Source organism: Mastomys coucha, unplaced genomic scaffold (assembly GCF_008632895.1).
Source record: "Mastomys coucha isolate ucsf_1 unplaced genomic scaffold, UCSF_Mcou_1 pScaffold16, whole genome shotgun sequence".
Taxonomy (NCBI): domain Eukaryota; kingdom Metazoa; phylum Chordata; class Mammalia; order Rodentia; family Muridae; genus Mastomys; species Mastomys coucha.
This window is the reverse complement of record NW_022196898.1, coordinates 82,827,053-82,843,696: the sequence shown is the minus strand read 5'-3', so window position 1 is coordinate 82,843,696 and position 16,644 is coordinate 82,827,053. Positions and strand designations below refer to the sequence as shown.

Sequence of the window (16,644 nt, the reverse complement as noted above, 5' to 3'; positions counted from 1 at the left end):
GGGGAGGGGGAGGGAGCTACAATGGGCCTGAAATAAGCTTGCCCTGAAAGCTCTCCTCACAGCAGGCCGCCACTCAAAAATAGCTTCCTCAGAACTTCAGTCATCTTTTGAGGTTTCTGTACTCTGCAGGCATAACCCAGACCTTTTCAGGATCTGCTGGCTTTCTTCTTCAGGAGAAGGAAACCCTGCTGTTGTTCATTTACCCACCTGGGTCCCCTGGGGTAGCTCTCTGCGACACAGACATGGCAGTCACCGGTACAGAGTACAGACCCGAAAGCCTGTTACCTCTTGGCTAAGAAAAGCAAAGGGGAAGAAGCCAGCCAGAGTGAGGTCTCTATACGCCAGCCCCTTTCAGTTTCCAACACAGACGCAGAGCTCAAATCTGCCCCACCCCAGATTCAAACACAGGTCCACCCAACTCCAAAAACTGTCTCTGGGGATGCTTCAAAGTCTTTGATGAATAACCGGCTTGTTTTTATAATACTGTGTCTACCAGCTCTGCGTCAACCCATATGCAAAGTGGTCTCAGAATATCACTAAAAGGACATATTGCTTGGTTAAGCCAGGCTCGTGGCACATGTCTGTAATGCCAATGCTCTGGAGGCTGAGGCAGGGGGATCACCATCTGTTTGAGGCCAATGTAGACTATATAGTGAGATCCTGTCTCCAAAGCTGCTGCTGCTGCTGCTGCTGCTGATGATGATGATGATGATGATGATGATGATGATGATGATGACGACGACGACGACGACGACGACGACGACGACGACGACGACGACGACGACGACGACGACGACAACAAGGACATGATGATAATGATGACGATGATTTTGAAGTTCCCCTCTCCTTTCTTTCCCAAAGCACCAATGTACAACTTAAGTTACAGTACTTGAATGAGAAGCTTCAAGCATGAGTGGTTTTGTTTTGCAGCATCCATGTTTATTTCCCAACCAAATGCAAATGTCCCTTTTATGCATTTCAAATGCATTTCTTTCTGTGATTTGGAAACAACCATTTTACAAATTAAGCAAATATCTTTAAACAGGAGTGCTTCCACTTAAAAATAACTCCCAATATTTATTTTCGTAACACTCTGAGGTAAACAGAGGTTACATTTCCTGCCATAGTCCACAAGACCAGTGTGCTGGTGTCTGCCTGGTCCTCTGTGGAGAGAGAGGCTGGACCAAACCTCAGTCGTGAGTGCTTACGGCCTCACGTGCTCAGGCCTCGGCTTCCGTCTGTAACCTCTCACAGAGTCCAAGGCGGCCTCGAAAGAACAAATCACGCGGCTGTGCCAGAAGGAGCAGCTAGCCAGTGAGGGGCATTGAAGGACACTATTCACAGCTGGCCAAACAGCTGGAAGACAGCACCCCGTTGAAACCATTTCCTCTAAGAACACTAGACAGAACTCCCTCAGGCAGGGCAGGAGGGGCCTCCCACCCCTTCCCCTTCCAGACCCTTCTCTCTAGCATTGGAGTCTGCAGGAGTTTCTCAGCACTGCCTGGCTTTGTTTCCTGGGATGTAAGCCTTCCCTAAACAAGCACATAGCCCTCAACAAGACAAAACAAAACAAAACAAAAACTGCACCCATGTGCCCAGGCGTGTTGGAGCACACCTTTAATCCCAGCCCTTGGGAGGCAGAGGCAGGTGGCTCTCTGAGTTGGAGACCAATGTGGTCTACAGAGTGAGTTCTAGGACAGCCAGGGCTACACAGAGAAACCCTGTCTCAAACAACAACAAAACCCCCACCCAGGCTCCAGTCACATTAATGCACAATCCTACCTCCCAACACACCCAGAGAGGCCACAAGGACCAAACAGCACACCTCTCTACAGCCTTGCTGCAGCCTCACTGCAGGCCTTGCCACCCGAGCTGGTAATGCCCTTCCTACTGTCTCTTCAGCACCACAGCCCCTGCACCTGTCCTTCAATCACTGAGCCACAGAGATACCATGATCTCCCCAAGCGTGAGGGCAGGCAGTGCCAGCTCACAGAGTATGTGTGTGAACCACTCAGATCTATGCAAAAGCAGCTCTACAGTTCTTCCCATCCTAGGTTGACCTTCAACCACTTGAAGGTCATAGTCGTTATTTGGCCCTGCCTTCCCCACCATCCGGCCAAAAGCCTATAGTGAGTGGCTGGGGAAGAGCATTTGCACTCAACGTGTGGGCCGGCCGCCATTGTGCTAGTGCGGCTGTGAAAGAAACAGAGACTCCTTAAAGCTGCAAAGAGGAGCAGACAGGAGGCTGAATGTCACCCCTCTCCACAGGCCATGTCGCATGCAGCCAGGCAGCAGCTGATTGTTACTGAGGCTTTTTATTTTATTTTTTTTAAAACATAAATCATCTAACTTCTCCCCCATCTATTCCATAAGTTAGTGTCAAGTTTCCAGAGAGTCACAGTAAATAAACTTCAATTAGAAATCACTCAGGGCCAGCAAGGTGACTCAGCCCGTAAGGGTGCCTGGCAACCTGAGTCACACCCCCAGGCCCCACAAAAGGTGGAAGATGAGAACCGGCCCCATAAAGTTTTCCTCTGAACTCCAAACACGCACGCACGCACGCACGCACGCACGCACACACACACACACACACACACATTTTAAGAATCAGTTGGCTGCTACCTGTTTGCCAGGGTAGCATGATGGATAGAAATGAAGTAAATTAATAGACAGAGCAGGAAGTCGTTCTGGCATTAGAACCTTGTGGCCAGTTTCCACTCTGCCTGCCAGGAGCCCAAGAGAGAAGCCAGAGCTCAGCTAAGAGCTTCAGGATCTCTCCTTCTCTCTCCTCCCCGCCCCCTCCTCTAACACCCTCTGCCCCTTTCTCTCCTCTCCCTTCCTGTCACATTCCTCCTTCCCCTTTCTCTTTCTCTCTCCTTTCTCTTTCCTTTTCTCCCTCTCTTCTCTCTTCCTCTCACAACTTTCTCCTTCCCTTCCTCTCACCTATTCTCTCTCCCTCCATTTCTTTCTCTCAGTCTTCCACCCATTGGGCCTCACTACTTGCTCTCCTTCCTGAAAACAGCCGCCCATCCTTGTAGTCCGGGCGCCATCAACCAGCTCCCACAGACTCGCCCTTCCCCTCCCCTCTACTTGCAGCGAAAGGCTGCAGAACCCTTCCTCCGGAAGCTTGCTGAAAGCCAGCCTGGCCCAGGCATTGACCAGCCGCCTCCCAGCAGCCTCCTCTCCAGTGCACCGGAGGCCTCTGTGGGACGGTGGAGAGCCTTGCGCAGTCACCAGCAGGGGCCTGGTTCTTGCAGCCTTTGTTTTTCTTTTGATAAAACTGGACAGAGCCAACACCCCCCCCCCAAAAAAGGGGTGGATTTGAAATATATTCATCTTTCTGGTTCTACACCTAAGGTCTAAGAGCCTCTCCCCTATCCCCAAACCCTGGAGAGAAGTCTCTTTCATTTGAGCAAGAGACTCACTGCCTAGGCCTGAGGGCTCCCACCCTCTTTGGGGGAACAAGACAAGAACTGTAAGGCAGAATTTACCATGAGCTTATCCATGCCGGTGCTGACCGGTTAGCCCCCTTATCTCAGTGATGTTGTGAAACACCTGTTATTATTGACCACATCTATACTATAAGGAAAATAAAGTTGGGATGTTACATGACTGGATCAAGATTAACACGTGAGGAGTTAAATGAAGTCCATGTAGGCATGGGGAGATGGTGAGCCAGCATCCTATGGCTGAGGGGAAGCCCGCATGCCTACCCTGCCCTCCATGTGTGGGACCCATTTGAAATGTTATCGTTTTAGCTAACGTAAAGGTGATTTTGACTGGTTATGAGATGACTTCAAGCAAATACAGGCTCTACATTTTTCTATAGCATAAAGATCAGAAACAGATAAATCTGTAACTTTGCAAGAAATCTCACTTATTAATCAAACTTGTTAATCGGTGGGCTGGCGAGATGGCTCTGCAGGTAAGAGCACTAACTGCTCTACCGAAGGTCCTGAGTTTTGGATCCCAGCAACCACATGGTGGCTCACAACCACCCATAAGGAGATCTGACGCCCTCTTCCGGTGCGTCTGAAGACAGCTAAAGTGAATTACGATGGAGCAAGCGGGCCGTCCGGAGTTCAATCCCCAGCAGCCACATGACAGCTCACGGCCATCTGTACAACTACGGTATACTCATACACAGAAAGAAAGAAAGAAAGAAAGAAAGAAAGAAAGAAAGAAAGAAAGAAAGAAAGAAAGAAAGAAAGAAAGAAAAATCCTTTTAAAAAAATTAACCGGTCATTCAAATTCCTAGGGCACTCTTGGGCCCCATCTAGTAACCAAATGGCCTCTGTGTAGCCAGGGTAGCCAGGGTAGCGTGGTAAGTGCTCATTGCTTCCTCTCCACTCACCCTGGATCCCTGGTGACACTGTTTACAGCTACATCTGACGCCTGCCAAGATTCAGATACACCCACCTCCCCACACCTGACCTCTTGCCTTCACACAGAGGTAGGAAGCATAATAATAATGATAATTACAATTAGCCATAATGATTAATCATAATAGCACACATTTGTTGCCTTGGTGCTATCATGACCTCTCTGTCATCTCATTTAGTTCTCACAATTGCCACCTGAGGTGGGCTAGATCATAGAGACAGCACTGGCTGTCATGTGTTGTTGTTATTGTCTAGTTGTCTCTTCTCTTTTCAGTCCTCACTCCCTCTCTCCAGACCCTGTTGACTGACTGAGCCAGCTAGGTCAGGGAGAGATCAAGAAAGACATCTGGCACTGACCTTTGGCCTCCACACACAAGGATGCTCACTCACATCTACCACACACATAAATAGGGAACCGAGAAATTATGGCACAGAAAGACTCAAACCCTGCTCGTGTTGGCCCAGTGTTCAAACACAGGTATGTCTGATGTTAGAGCTCATTACTTTAATTGTGTCAATTAGGATGATTGTGGCTGTCAAGTTAGAAGACTCGCCTGCGAGTGGATTAAACAAATGAGACCTTCCTGGCTGTACTCTAAGAAGACCTGAGATGGAGGGTGGAGGGTTAATTTACGAGCTTCTATGCCATCGCTGTGCCTGTCAGCACTCTTTCACCAACATTCTTAAGTGTCAAGTCCTCAACTAGATGTTTCTCGGTGACACCCAGTTGCAGGATTCACTTCCAGTATCTCTCTTTACAAAGAATATTTTATGTGTGTGAGCGCTGCCTGCCTGTATGAGCGTGCACCACCTGCATGCCTGGTGCCCAAGGTCAGAAGAGTGTCTCATCCTTGGCAGTTAAGAGTGCAGATGACTGTGAGCCACTGTGGGCGCTGAGACTCAAAATCCAGGTCTTCTGGAAGAACAGTAAGTGCTCTCAACCAACTGAGCCATCTCTCCAGCCCCGCCAGTCAGGCAGGAAAACTCCTATCAATATATCAACTTATGGCACATGCTTCACTGTATACCATCTCTCTGACAAAGAGGAATATGTTTGATATAACAAGTATGATTCACTCCCTGGAGGTCACAGCCTCCTCTTAGAGCAGACACTCTGGCTGTTGGCCGGCCAGCCAGTAATAACTGCTCCAGCCAGTGGGAATGTATGCATCGACTCTCAGGATCCAATAATTTTTACCAGGGCCATAATAAATAATGACAGAATAAGAAGAGGATGCTCGCAAGTATGTTCAAGGCAAGAAGGCAAGCCCCGGGGCTGGAGAGATGGCTCAGTGGTTAAGAGCGCAGACTGCTCTTCCAGAGGTCCTGAGTTCAAATCCCAGCAACCACATGGTGGCCCACAACCATCCATAATGAGATCTGATGCCCTCTTCTGGGGTGTCTGAAGACAGCTACAGTGTACTTACATATAATAAATAAATAAATCTTTAAAAAAAAAAAGAAGAAGAACACATGCCCCAGTTTTCAAACAGAAATGTTCCCTTCCTGAGAACTCTGGGTAATGTCTGTGGTATTGCTTGGATTCCATGCCCAGCATGAGACGGCACAAGGGAGCCTGCTATACCTTGTTAAAGGGATTAGGAATCAAACTGCATTATTATTGCAAACTTCCCCTTTACAGTGACCCTTGTCTACAAACATGAGGAAGGATATTTATCAAACAAGAGACAATGACACAATGTCCTTATTTCTGCAGAGTCCATCATTGTTTGGCTCCTGCTCAAGGGCTCAAAGACGCCCTGGCAGGTTAACTCTCCGCTCATATATCAGAGCCCAGCCGGGCTAACCAGCTGATCTTGTATTCTTCATTATGTATCAATTACAAAGAAAACCTTTAGAGACCCATTTGAAATGTTTTCATTTTATCATGTTTCCAAAAACATCTTTCCTAAAATACTGGATAAGATGGCCTTACTGAAAGATTTCAGGTACGGGGTTCAAGGAGGACACTGAGGAAGACTGTCCTTTTGGGTAAGAAGGCTATTGGAACCATGATTAATGCTGTGGGCAGACAGGGATGGAGAAGGCTCAGGTGTCCAAAGCAGTATGGGGAAGGGCGTGGGGTCTTTTTCCCAGAGAAAGCTGGGACAACTGGAAGCACCATTATCCTTTGCCCTTCACAGGCTGCCTCTGATTCCTGGATGGCAGAAGCCAGGGAAGAAATTCCATTGTGTGGTTCAGAGGATGTAGCAGAAGCAAGGGCTGACGCGTATCCATTACATGAGCAGCCGGATATGTCCCCACCCGTCACCTGTAGAGGTCTGTAACGTCCTTGGGGAAAGGCACCTGATGCCCATCATTCTCAGACCCCAGCCCCACCCACCTGGGCTATCTATTTACAGATTCGCCGACGGGCTTTCAAGTGTGTGTCCCTCTCCCTGTAGAATCTCAGAAGGAATTGGAAGGCTAGTGGCAATCATAAGAGCTGACTGCAGATGGGAGTGACCTGAGCACTGCCTGGCGATCTAGAATTCTTTTTTCAGAGAGATTTATTGTTTCTATTTCTATATTTGCCTTGTCGGCGTACACCATGTGCACGCAAGTGCCACGGAACCTAGAAAGGTTTTGATGGCTCCAGGCACTCATGAGGCATCCACAGATACATGCAAGCAAAACACTCATACACATAAAATAAAAATAAATAAGACTTAAAAGTATCCCTTCTGCCTAATGGCTTTCGTTTCCCATCCTCACTGATAAAATTACATTTAGTCAGAGATCAGCCCAGGAATGATGTCAAATGCTCTGAATTTCCCACATAAACAATGCTGGTCTGTTTTTCCTCCCCACAGTTCCCTAAACCGAAAGCATGCCTCGCATTCTGAGGTAGCCCAGGGGAGGAACTGTCCTGTTTCAGGTTTCTGCCACTTTGAGAAGTTAGCAAGCATATCTTGGTCTCTCCAGTTCACCTTCATTCCTACAGGGAATGACATCATTCTGCTTATTTTCTGAGTGACTTCCCAGGTGGGACAATATCTCACAATGACAAAGCAAGAAGTAAGGAAGAGAAAAAAATAATTACAGCGAATGAGAGGAGAGAGTTAGTGGCACTGTTCCCTGTTTGAAATGGGAAGATGCACTTCAGTGAAGTGGGACCTGCCACCTGATCTCTCTGGAACACATTTTGCAAGGCTGTATCAGTGAGACCTGATCCTGCCATTTCTACCTTGCCTCCTGTTCCCACCAGGACTAAGGAAAGAACTCAGAAACCCAAACCCACCAGGCGGTGGTGGTGCACGCCTTTAATCCCAGCACTTGGGGGCAGAGACAGGCAGATTTCTGAGTTCAAGGCCAGCCTGGTCTACAGAGTGAGTTCCAGGACAGCCAGGGCTATACAGAGAAACCCTGTCTCAAAAAAGACAAAAAAAAAAAAAAAAAAAAAAAAAAAAAAAAAAAAAAAAAAAAAAAAAACACAACCAACCAACCAAACAAACAAACAAAAAACCAGAAACCCAAACCCAAGAGTAAGCACATCAGACTCCATCTACTACCACAAACTGGACAAAAACATCTGTCAAAATGGCACGCAGGCTCTCTGAAGAACAGCTGGCTACTGTCATTACTGTGTTCTGCCAAAGAAAACTAAAGTTATTGCCCAAGGTCTTGCAGTTAAAAAGCCTCAGAACGTGGGTTTGAATCATGAGAAGCGTGGCTAGCAGCCCTGTGGTCTCTGCAGCCACATCTTTGAGCTAGATTACTTCATTTATTTTGCAAAAACAAAACAAGAGGAATTACTGATTCCATTTTACCACAAGAATAGAGAATGCAGAAGTTAAGCCATTGTGTTCAGGTTGCAGTATTAATTTGGGCATAAACACAATGTAAACATTACAAGGAATGGCCAGCATTGAGACACGATGTTATCTGCAAAACTCACACTAAAGAACCATTCAACAAGTTCCTCAAAAAGAAGTCTCATAATTTTTACATATATGTGCATGTTTCTATATGCATGCATGCACACTATATTGTGAAGTACCCACATAGTCCATGCCACACACACTTTGTGTGACGGCGGTATTTGAGGCGTAAACTTCAAGGAAAGTCAGTCTCCTGCCTCCGCATTGTCACCTGGCACCCCAAACTCAGAGGTGGCCCAGATATGTCCTCGTACTAGTGTGTTAGGAACTCACCAAGATATCATTTTTTTACAGCTAGCAAGAGAAAATTCGGACATTGCTTTCTGACCTTCTCTAATGTTCTAACGTCTTAGCCTAACCCTGGCTTGGAATGCTAAGCCATTCAAACTAATAGCCTCCAGCATTGTAGGGCATTATAGTTTACAGAATGGGAGAAATATCCCAAGACAAGATCAGGTGAAATCCTCATTCTTAGTCAACATAGGCAGGCCATACTAGATTTGCAGCTGAATCACTCCTAGCTTGGCAGGTGTTCCCCACTGCTAACCCCCCCTAGCCCAGAAAGGCAACATGGTTGAGCTTACTTAGGCCCACCTAGTCTGTAACCATAGCAACAAACTGAGGAGGAGTTATCTACACCTGGCTTTTAGAAGTCAGGTGACCTTGGTGTGTGGGGGTCGCTTGCCTACGTGACTTCAATCTAGCACTAAGACTGGGGGAAGAAGGACTTAGACTCACATGCAGGACTAGCACTAGAACTTAGATGAGCTAGAACTCAGATTCATGTATCTCTCGCATTCCCCCGGGCCCAGGCCACTTGGGCCCGGGGGGATGCAGCACCAGTTCAGAGGAGATAGCTGCTGCTTTAGACCCAGTATGTTTCAGATAGCCTCAGAGGTACCTCAACTGTTGAGCTGCCAGATTTTTCATTTCTCTTTTGCAATGATTGTAAAAGCCTCATGTCATTTTTAAAGAAATACACTCAGATATTACACCACTCGTGTGTAGTCTGTTTGTCAAAGTCGAATCCCGTGCCCACCTGGCCAGAACCCCTAGTCCCCCCTAGGTTCCCTAGGGGGGAAAAGGGGACCCCGTAAGAAATTCCGGTCCGCGGCAAGTCCAGAAGAGGGTATCAGATCCCTCTGACCTGGTCTTACAGGCTGCAAAGCTATCTAGCATGGGTGCTGAGAATCTAACTCTGGTCCTCTGAAAAAGCAGCAAGTGCTCTTAACTTTGAAGCCACCTCTCTAGTCCTAGACTCAAGAGCTCCTGTTTCCTCTGGTACTAAGAACTACACCCTTCTTCTTCAGAAGGTAGCTAATACCTCAGAATTTGGTCCCACGTATTTAAAATTAAGTAGTTTTACACTGCTGGGCTGGCTACACACTCCCCACAGGATGCAGATTGTGTGTGGCTGCTGGTCTATCAACCCCAAAGCCCACTTTACAGGTTTCTCACAGGGAACTCACCCAGTTAAAGAAGAGCAAAGTCCTCCCTTGCCCTCAGCTCCTTGCAAGATGTAGTCCTTGAGAAGCCTTACACGTGTGTGAGAGTCTAGGTTTGTATGTGTCTGTATAATGAAGAAGCTCTTGGGTGTTTGTTGCGTGAAATATTAAAAAGCAAATCCATGCTAACGCTGGCTAGGCACCAGCCGGCAGCCTCGGTCTGTTTTCAGCTCGGCAGACAGATCGAGACCACATTATTCCTTTTTGAGAGGGCCTGTCTCATCCAGGCTGGTTCTGCCTCTCTGGAGCTCCGAAGCCACTCTCTCCTCAAGACTTGCTAAGTTCCCAAGGCTGACGGCTGGCTGGGGTGCATGCACTCTTACACACCACGCTCTGCAGCCATTACCTTCTGGAACCCAGTTGAGTCACGGTGTGATGGAAAACATGTAACACAATCGTTGAGAACCTAGCATCCTAATTTTATAAACTGATCTGTTATAGCGGGATCTGCCACTCGAACGGACAGCCTACACTGTGCCCGCCTCCCTTGCTCCCACAGTCCAAAAGGACCATTTCTTTACCTGGGTTCCCTCTATCGCCCCGCCCCCAGACCCGGAAGCCCCGCCTACTCGCCCAGTGATTGGTTCCTTGTAATCTTTATTCATTAAGGGAAAATTCCACCACAGGTATTGAAGAAAAAGACTGAATAGCCTGTAGTATTTATCTTCTTTACAGAGTTCCTCAGCCTAGAGATTCTCAGTGTTAAAAATAAAACCATTAGTTAATGAGTCTCGGTTTTAAATAAAATACTGATTACCAGTCCATTCCACTAAGTAATTATGAATGCTTTCCAGGAATCTTGGGATATGTCTTCAAATTCCCTCACTTGTCAAGCAGACATGAATGTTCAGTGCAGCTTTGCATACAATGAAATGTTTATTACATGGTTAAACAGAGCGCAAATAAACTTTCAAGTTGTCAATGCACTCTATATAACCTATGGGGTTTTTTAATATAATTTAAAATATATAGAAAAAGTATAAAAGTAGTACCAAAAAGCCCATAAACCAGTGCCCAAAATACCTACTTATTAACATTTTTTTTTCCACTTTCACACCAGAGCCAATGAGTTTAAATGTAGCTCCTACCTTTGGGTTAGAGAGTTCACAGAAACAGTGTTAAGCTTAATGCTCACAAGATCAGTCAGGACCAGGAGAGTTGAAAAACTCTACAGTATAATAGGGGCCAACTTTGAATTTGCGGTCCTCCTGGCCTCTGCCTCCAGAATCCTGGGACTACAGGACCATACCAGCACAGTAGGCATAGACTGCTTTTTAAAAAAAGATCACTCTCTTGGTCCTTTAAGAAAAAGAGTTATTGCCAAACTATATGAAAAAGGGAATTCTACCTGAAGATGGTAATCAAATACCACATTCAGGCCCCTCCGCTGTCTACTAACAATCAATATGGCTGCCATCAGGCAATCTCTACTGCAGCACCTGAGCTCCCATTTCCTCTGGCAATCGTGGCCACACACTTCACCTTCAGTGGGTAGAATTCCTAGTGCTATGAAAGGCCTACCTTACTTCAGAACCTCCACATTTAGTTCCACACATACTGAAAGACCCTCAGTCTTTCTTTCAGGACCCCCCCCCCCCCCCCCCCCGCCCAAAGACCACCAAGAGTCCGAAGTTCGTTGCAAAAGCAAGAGGATTTTTACTGGTCCAGCACGCTGGGGTTCCGCTGCCTTCGGGAAGGAGCAGGAAGGAGCGGAACCCCAGGTGGCTGTTAAGGCAAGCATTTAAGTCCAAAGACCCCAAGCAGGTGGGGTCTAGGGGAATTCCAGTAAACGGTTATGCAAACACACCCTCTACATTGATTAGCTCATTCAGCTATCTGGCTTGGCTGCTCTTTGTGGTGGGCCATTTCCTGGAATACTGAGTTCTGAAGAATGGTCTCGGGGGTCCCCGGGGTCAGTTTCTCATGAACCTGGTGCAGCCAGGGATCAGCCAGTATTTTTCCATGGCCTTACAATACAATCATGTCACAATCTAGTGGTTCCCCGAAAGGTCATCGGGTAGAACTCTCCTGGCTCTGCTTTAGCTGTGGAACGAAGTTCTAAAAAAAAAAAAAAAAAAAAAAAAAATCGTGAAAGATTCAAGAATCCCTGGATATGACCTTGTCTAAGGGCATCACCTGGATGAACAGTCACTGTTCAAACTGGAGGCGCGGGTCGTCATGGCGCCCCAGGCAGCAGATCCTTCTTTGGCTTTACCTTCGGCTGCCTTCTCCTCCGGCCATACTTTAGAAAGGCATGGTCCCCAGTGTCCACTGACATACAAGCCACGCCCCTTCAGTAGGTATCCGTCAGGGAGGTGACACTGAAGGCCTGCTGCAGCTCACGCTGGCTGGTGGGCTTCCAAGGGTAAAACAGTACCGAGCGCGTCTTCTCAATCATGAGGAAGCCATTATCGCTAAATCGCCCTGGGATGCTTCCCACGTCCAACCAAACAAAGGGAGCGACCGCTGACGTTTCCAGATCAAAAACAAAAACATCGCCCTTCTGAGAGATGTTGACCTGAAAAAATAAAAAAGGTAAGTGAAACAAAGGACGACGAGAAAGAGCCACAGTATACATCTGTCAGCTAGACATTTATATAAGCCTAATAAAAACTGCATTTCCCAACACTTCGGGCTGAACGGCCAAAGTCACATATATCCTGTGCAGCTGTGACACTTGCCAGGATCTGGAAAATGCTTTAAGTCTGCAGAAAATTACCAATTGTCCACTCAAACCAAAGGAAGGCATACATGCCAATTATTAAGGAAAATATCTCTGAGACGCTAAAAGCCCAAGAAAGGGGCACTTGGCCTTTTCGTGGCTTCTATGTCTGTTTCAAAGGGTCAGGACTGGACCTAGCTTCAGGGCACAACGACAGAGCTCCTAAACCCAGGAATAAAGTTACAGCGCATGTCCCAAATCATGGAGGAATGAAGTTACAGCGCATGTTCCAAATCACGGCACCTTCTCTTCCAGTGAAGACCCCAACTCAGACACACAAGCAAGCAGATCATATGGTTTACCCTACCGGAGCCAGGAGGCCCCAGGAGAAACCTTGGCTACTACTTCTGTAAGCCCAGGCCTAGTGTGTGTGTGTGTGTGTGTCTCTGAGTCTAGAGGCTCTCCAGTTCAGCTAGCCTGGCTGCCCAGCGAGGCCTAGGACTCCTCCCTGTCTCTGCCTCTCCAGTGCTAGGATTACAGAAACAAGCTGCCACAACTGGCTTTTTACCTGGATTTCCGGGAACCAAACTCAGGTGTCCGTGTTTACTAGCACTTTAAGGGCTGAGCCATCTTACCAAGGACATCAACCAACCACTTTGATTCCAACATCATTCGCTGATAGATCTTGAATGTGACCGTTATTTAGCTGTCTTTGCTATCTACGGCCGTCCATCGGTCGCTGTGATAAAACACCAGGGTAACACACCCAGAAGGGTTGGTTTGGGCTCATACACGTGGAGTGTTAAGATTCCATCATGGCAGAGCAGACCTGGCAGCCCGAACAGAAGCTGAGGGCACAGAACAGAACCTCGAGCACAAAGCAGGGAGGGCGAACTAGAAATGGAGTGAGTTTTAAATCCTCAAAGCCCTGTCTCCAAGATGGCTGAACTTCCTAAACTTCCCCAAACAGCATCACCCACGGGGGACCAAATACACAAGCCGTTTGGGGACATTTTCACATTAAGACAGCATAGGTTGTTTCTTGTTTTGATGTTTAAAAAAGAAAAATAGAAATTGACATAAGCACATAATGACTTTCTTTCTTTCTTTCTTTCTTTCTTTCTTTCTTTCTTTATTTATTTATTTATTTATTTATTGGTTTTTCGAGACAGGGTTTCGCTGGGTAGCTCTGGCTGTCCTGGAACTCACTCTGTAGACTCTAACTCAGAAATCCGCCTGCCTCTGCCTCCTAAGTGCTGGGATTAAAGGCGTGCGCCACTACCACCCGGCTCATAGTGACTTTCTTAATCTCTGTTCTGCCTCCGTGTTCCAGAAAAGGTGTGTTTTCAGTTGTTTTAACTTCTTTTTTTTTTTTTTTAAAAAGGCCTTAAAAATTATCCTTTCTAAAGCCAATTAAAAAAATCTCAATAAGCTATGTAACAAGTTTAAATTTGGCTAAACAAAGAATGAACATTTCTAGAAAAATATTGTCTGTTTTTACATGGGTGGGAGAGAGAAAGAAGGAAAGGTTTTCAATCAACTAGACAGGTGCCAACTTTACCAGCTGCATTAATTTGAAAAAAAAAAATCCTGATTATCCTTTTTTTTTCCTCCTTGCCAATTATAAAGAGATTTGGTGATTAAGGGACTTTGAAGCAATGAATCAAAGACAGAGGAGTAGTTAATGAACTACACTAGAGCCAAACGAGGCTGATTCAATCATTGTTCTTCCTGGGCCTTGGAACACTGGGCTTGCAGCCTAACCCTCTGTGCACTGCTTATCTCGCTTGCAAAACAAGATCACAGCCCGTCTGGGAGATCTCGAAAGCCAGAGCTTATGTAATAGCATGCTGAGAACAGAGCCTGGAGCCCAGTGGAGATGCAATCTGTGTAGACGTAGACGCCACCCTCACGCCACCATGGTAGCCCTACCAGGGAAAGGGAACAACAGGACAGCAGCACAGTGTGGCCGAAACTGATTACAGACAAACCCTGAAGTAGAAATAAAATGACTTGGTCTCAGCATCCAAGAGGAAGAGAAGAACCATCCCCAGGTCACAAGCTAACAACAGTACTAAGAGGTAAAGTGCCAGGAAACAGCTCGCTTGCCCATGAAAAGGAACACCCCACAGGCCCCTGGGACCCCAGACAAGAGACACTTACAGTGATGTTGGCCTTGACCAGTCCCTCAGCATCCTTCAGGGAGGACAGGAAATGGTAGTTGGTTGGGCTGAGGAGTTCTTTGTCAGTTGAAAGGTAAAAGGAAACCACACACGATTTCCTTGTACATCCCCTGCATCTCTTCAGCAGATCAGACACCGGCTTCTGGAACAGAACCACCGCCTCCCCGGCCTTAATCACAATACTTGAATTCACGAAGGAGCACAAAGGCTTCGGGGAACTCCAGCGATGGAGCGTCACCTGGGGAGAAAAGAATGACAAGGACCATTCTTGCCTACGGCTTCACTTGTCTGTTTAGAGAGGAACATTGGCTGGCCAGCTCAACAGCAGAACCGAACAACTGATCGACTGTTACACCTGCCTTTGCACACCAGCCCCCTGAAGCTCTAGCCACGTAACTATTTACTCAACTTTCGTTACCCAGGATCCATTTGTCCGTGTATAAGATGAGGAGGACAACATTGAAGACTATAATGGCTGTCATGAGAATTGAAAATGGCAAGAACTCAGCACCTTGCAGGTCTTCTATAGTTGGAAAGTGTTTCTAGTGTTAGTGGCATTGTCTAAACTGAAGAGACATCCGACGGTTTCTAAGTCTTCCTTTTTACTTAAACTTACGACACAAGGTAAACTATGTACCTGTTCTGGATAGTTTTACTGACTTCAACCTTACCACGCTCCTTTAACCACTTCTGTGAAATGTGGACTAGTCCCACCTTCTCACAGTGATAATGTTACCCTTACATACATAGCACTTTGCACTCTACACAGTTCTTCATGCAATTCTTTTATTCATTTTTCATAGATAATACTAAGGGAGACAGACTAGTATTATTTGACATCTGAGGGAACTGAATCCCCAAGACGATAACAGCTTTGTTCAGGCAGACGTTAGCCTGAATAGTGTAAGTCCACACAGCCAAGCATATGCCACAAATATTAAAAGCATTTTGAAGTGGATTAACTTCTCCTTTGTTCGTTCCCAAAAGAATATCACCAAACAATTAAAGAAGTCATCTAAAAGTTGCCCTCAACTTTAGAGACGGAGAAAAAAAAATATTCAAGTAACTCACAGTGAGCTTTGTGCGGTAGTCTTTGTGAAGATCTGACACACCATAGACATAAAAAACACCTTCATCTTCAAAACCTACTGGCAACAGCGGAGCGAAGAAACGCCGAGCAAAGTAATGCAGCATTTTCCATTTTCCTCCGTACTCTGAAAATAGCCAAGAGAGTCAGAGACACCGGGAACAGGCGGCTGGGCGCAGGGTCCACACGAGCAGTACTTTGGCTTGACAGAAGTTTTTGAAGCGCGTGTGTAAGAGGGAGTTTGTGTTAGGATGAACTCGGTGTTCTAAGGGCTCGAGCACCAGGTCTGGAGACTGTTTCATGAGAATCGACGCACTTTTGATTCTGTTTGTTTTGCTTTGTTTCATTTGAGATAAGATCCAGATCGGCCCTAATCCCTAGGCTTTCAAACTTCAGCTTCTTCAAGCTGGAATGACAAGAGTAAACCAGTATGCTGGCACCCGCCATTCGTTTTTACAACTCACACATAAAGGAGAAAGAGGGTCCTTAGCAGCATGAACCCATGCTTGTGGCAAATTTTCATTCATATGAATTATCTAGACTTCATTCTCCTTTTTCCATGGCTACAAAATCTTCTAAGCAAAGCAAAACAGACACTACACAAACATTTTTTTCAGAATCAGATTAAACATCCCAGCTTATGGCAATTAATACCTTTTCAAATATAATCTGAAAGTGTTAGAACTCTGTAGAATCCATGCCTTGTTCAGATGTGCAGCAGGCTGGACCTCCTTTGGTTTCTTTGAATTGGTTATATTTGAATTGCTATTATAAAATACCATAACCAAAGTAACTTACAAAAGAAAGGATTTGTTTGGGCTTAAGGTTCCAGAGAGAGCGTCTACAGTGCGGAGAAGCCAAGGTAGGGTACCAGGACCTAAGTGGGCACATTTTAGCCACACAGAGGAAGCAGAAAGAAGCGGCAGGAAGTGGGGCAAGGCTAT

General features: G+C 46.4%; 1 protein-coding gene across 2 annotated transcripts in view; it reads right to left on the bottom strand.

The window, feature by feature from the left end:
• Nucleotides 1-11,375: 11,375 nt before the first annotated feature.
• The window catches only part of Manba (mannosidase beta), an 88,172-nt gene continuing 82,903 nt past the window's right edge, over nt 11,376-16,644 (bottom strand). For both annotated transcript variants that reach the window (XM_031375610.1, XM_031375612.1), the window contains exons 15-17: nt 15,685-15,827; nt 14,594-14,851; nt 11,376-12,286 (exon numbers count right to left, since the gene is read on the bottom strand). In XM_031375610.1, coding sequence (XP_031231470.1) covers nt 12,062-12,286; nt 14,594-14,851; nt 15,685-15,827 — 626 coding nt within the window. In that variant the 3' untranslated portion in view covers nt 11,376-12,061. The remainder of the gene's footprint in view (nt 12,287-14,593; nt 14,852-15,684; nt 15,828-16,644) is intronic.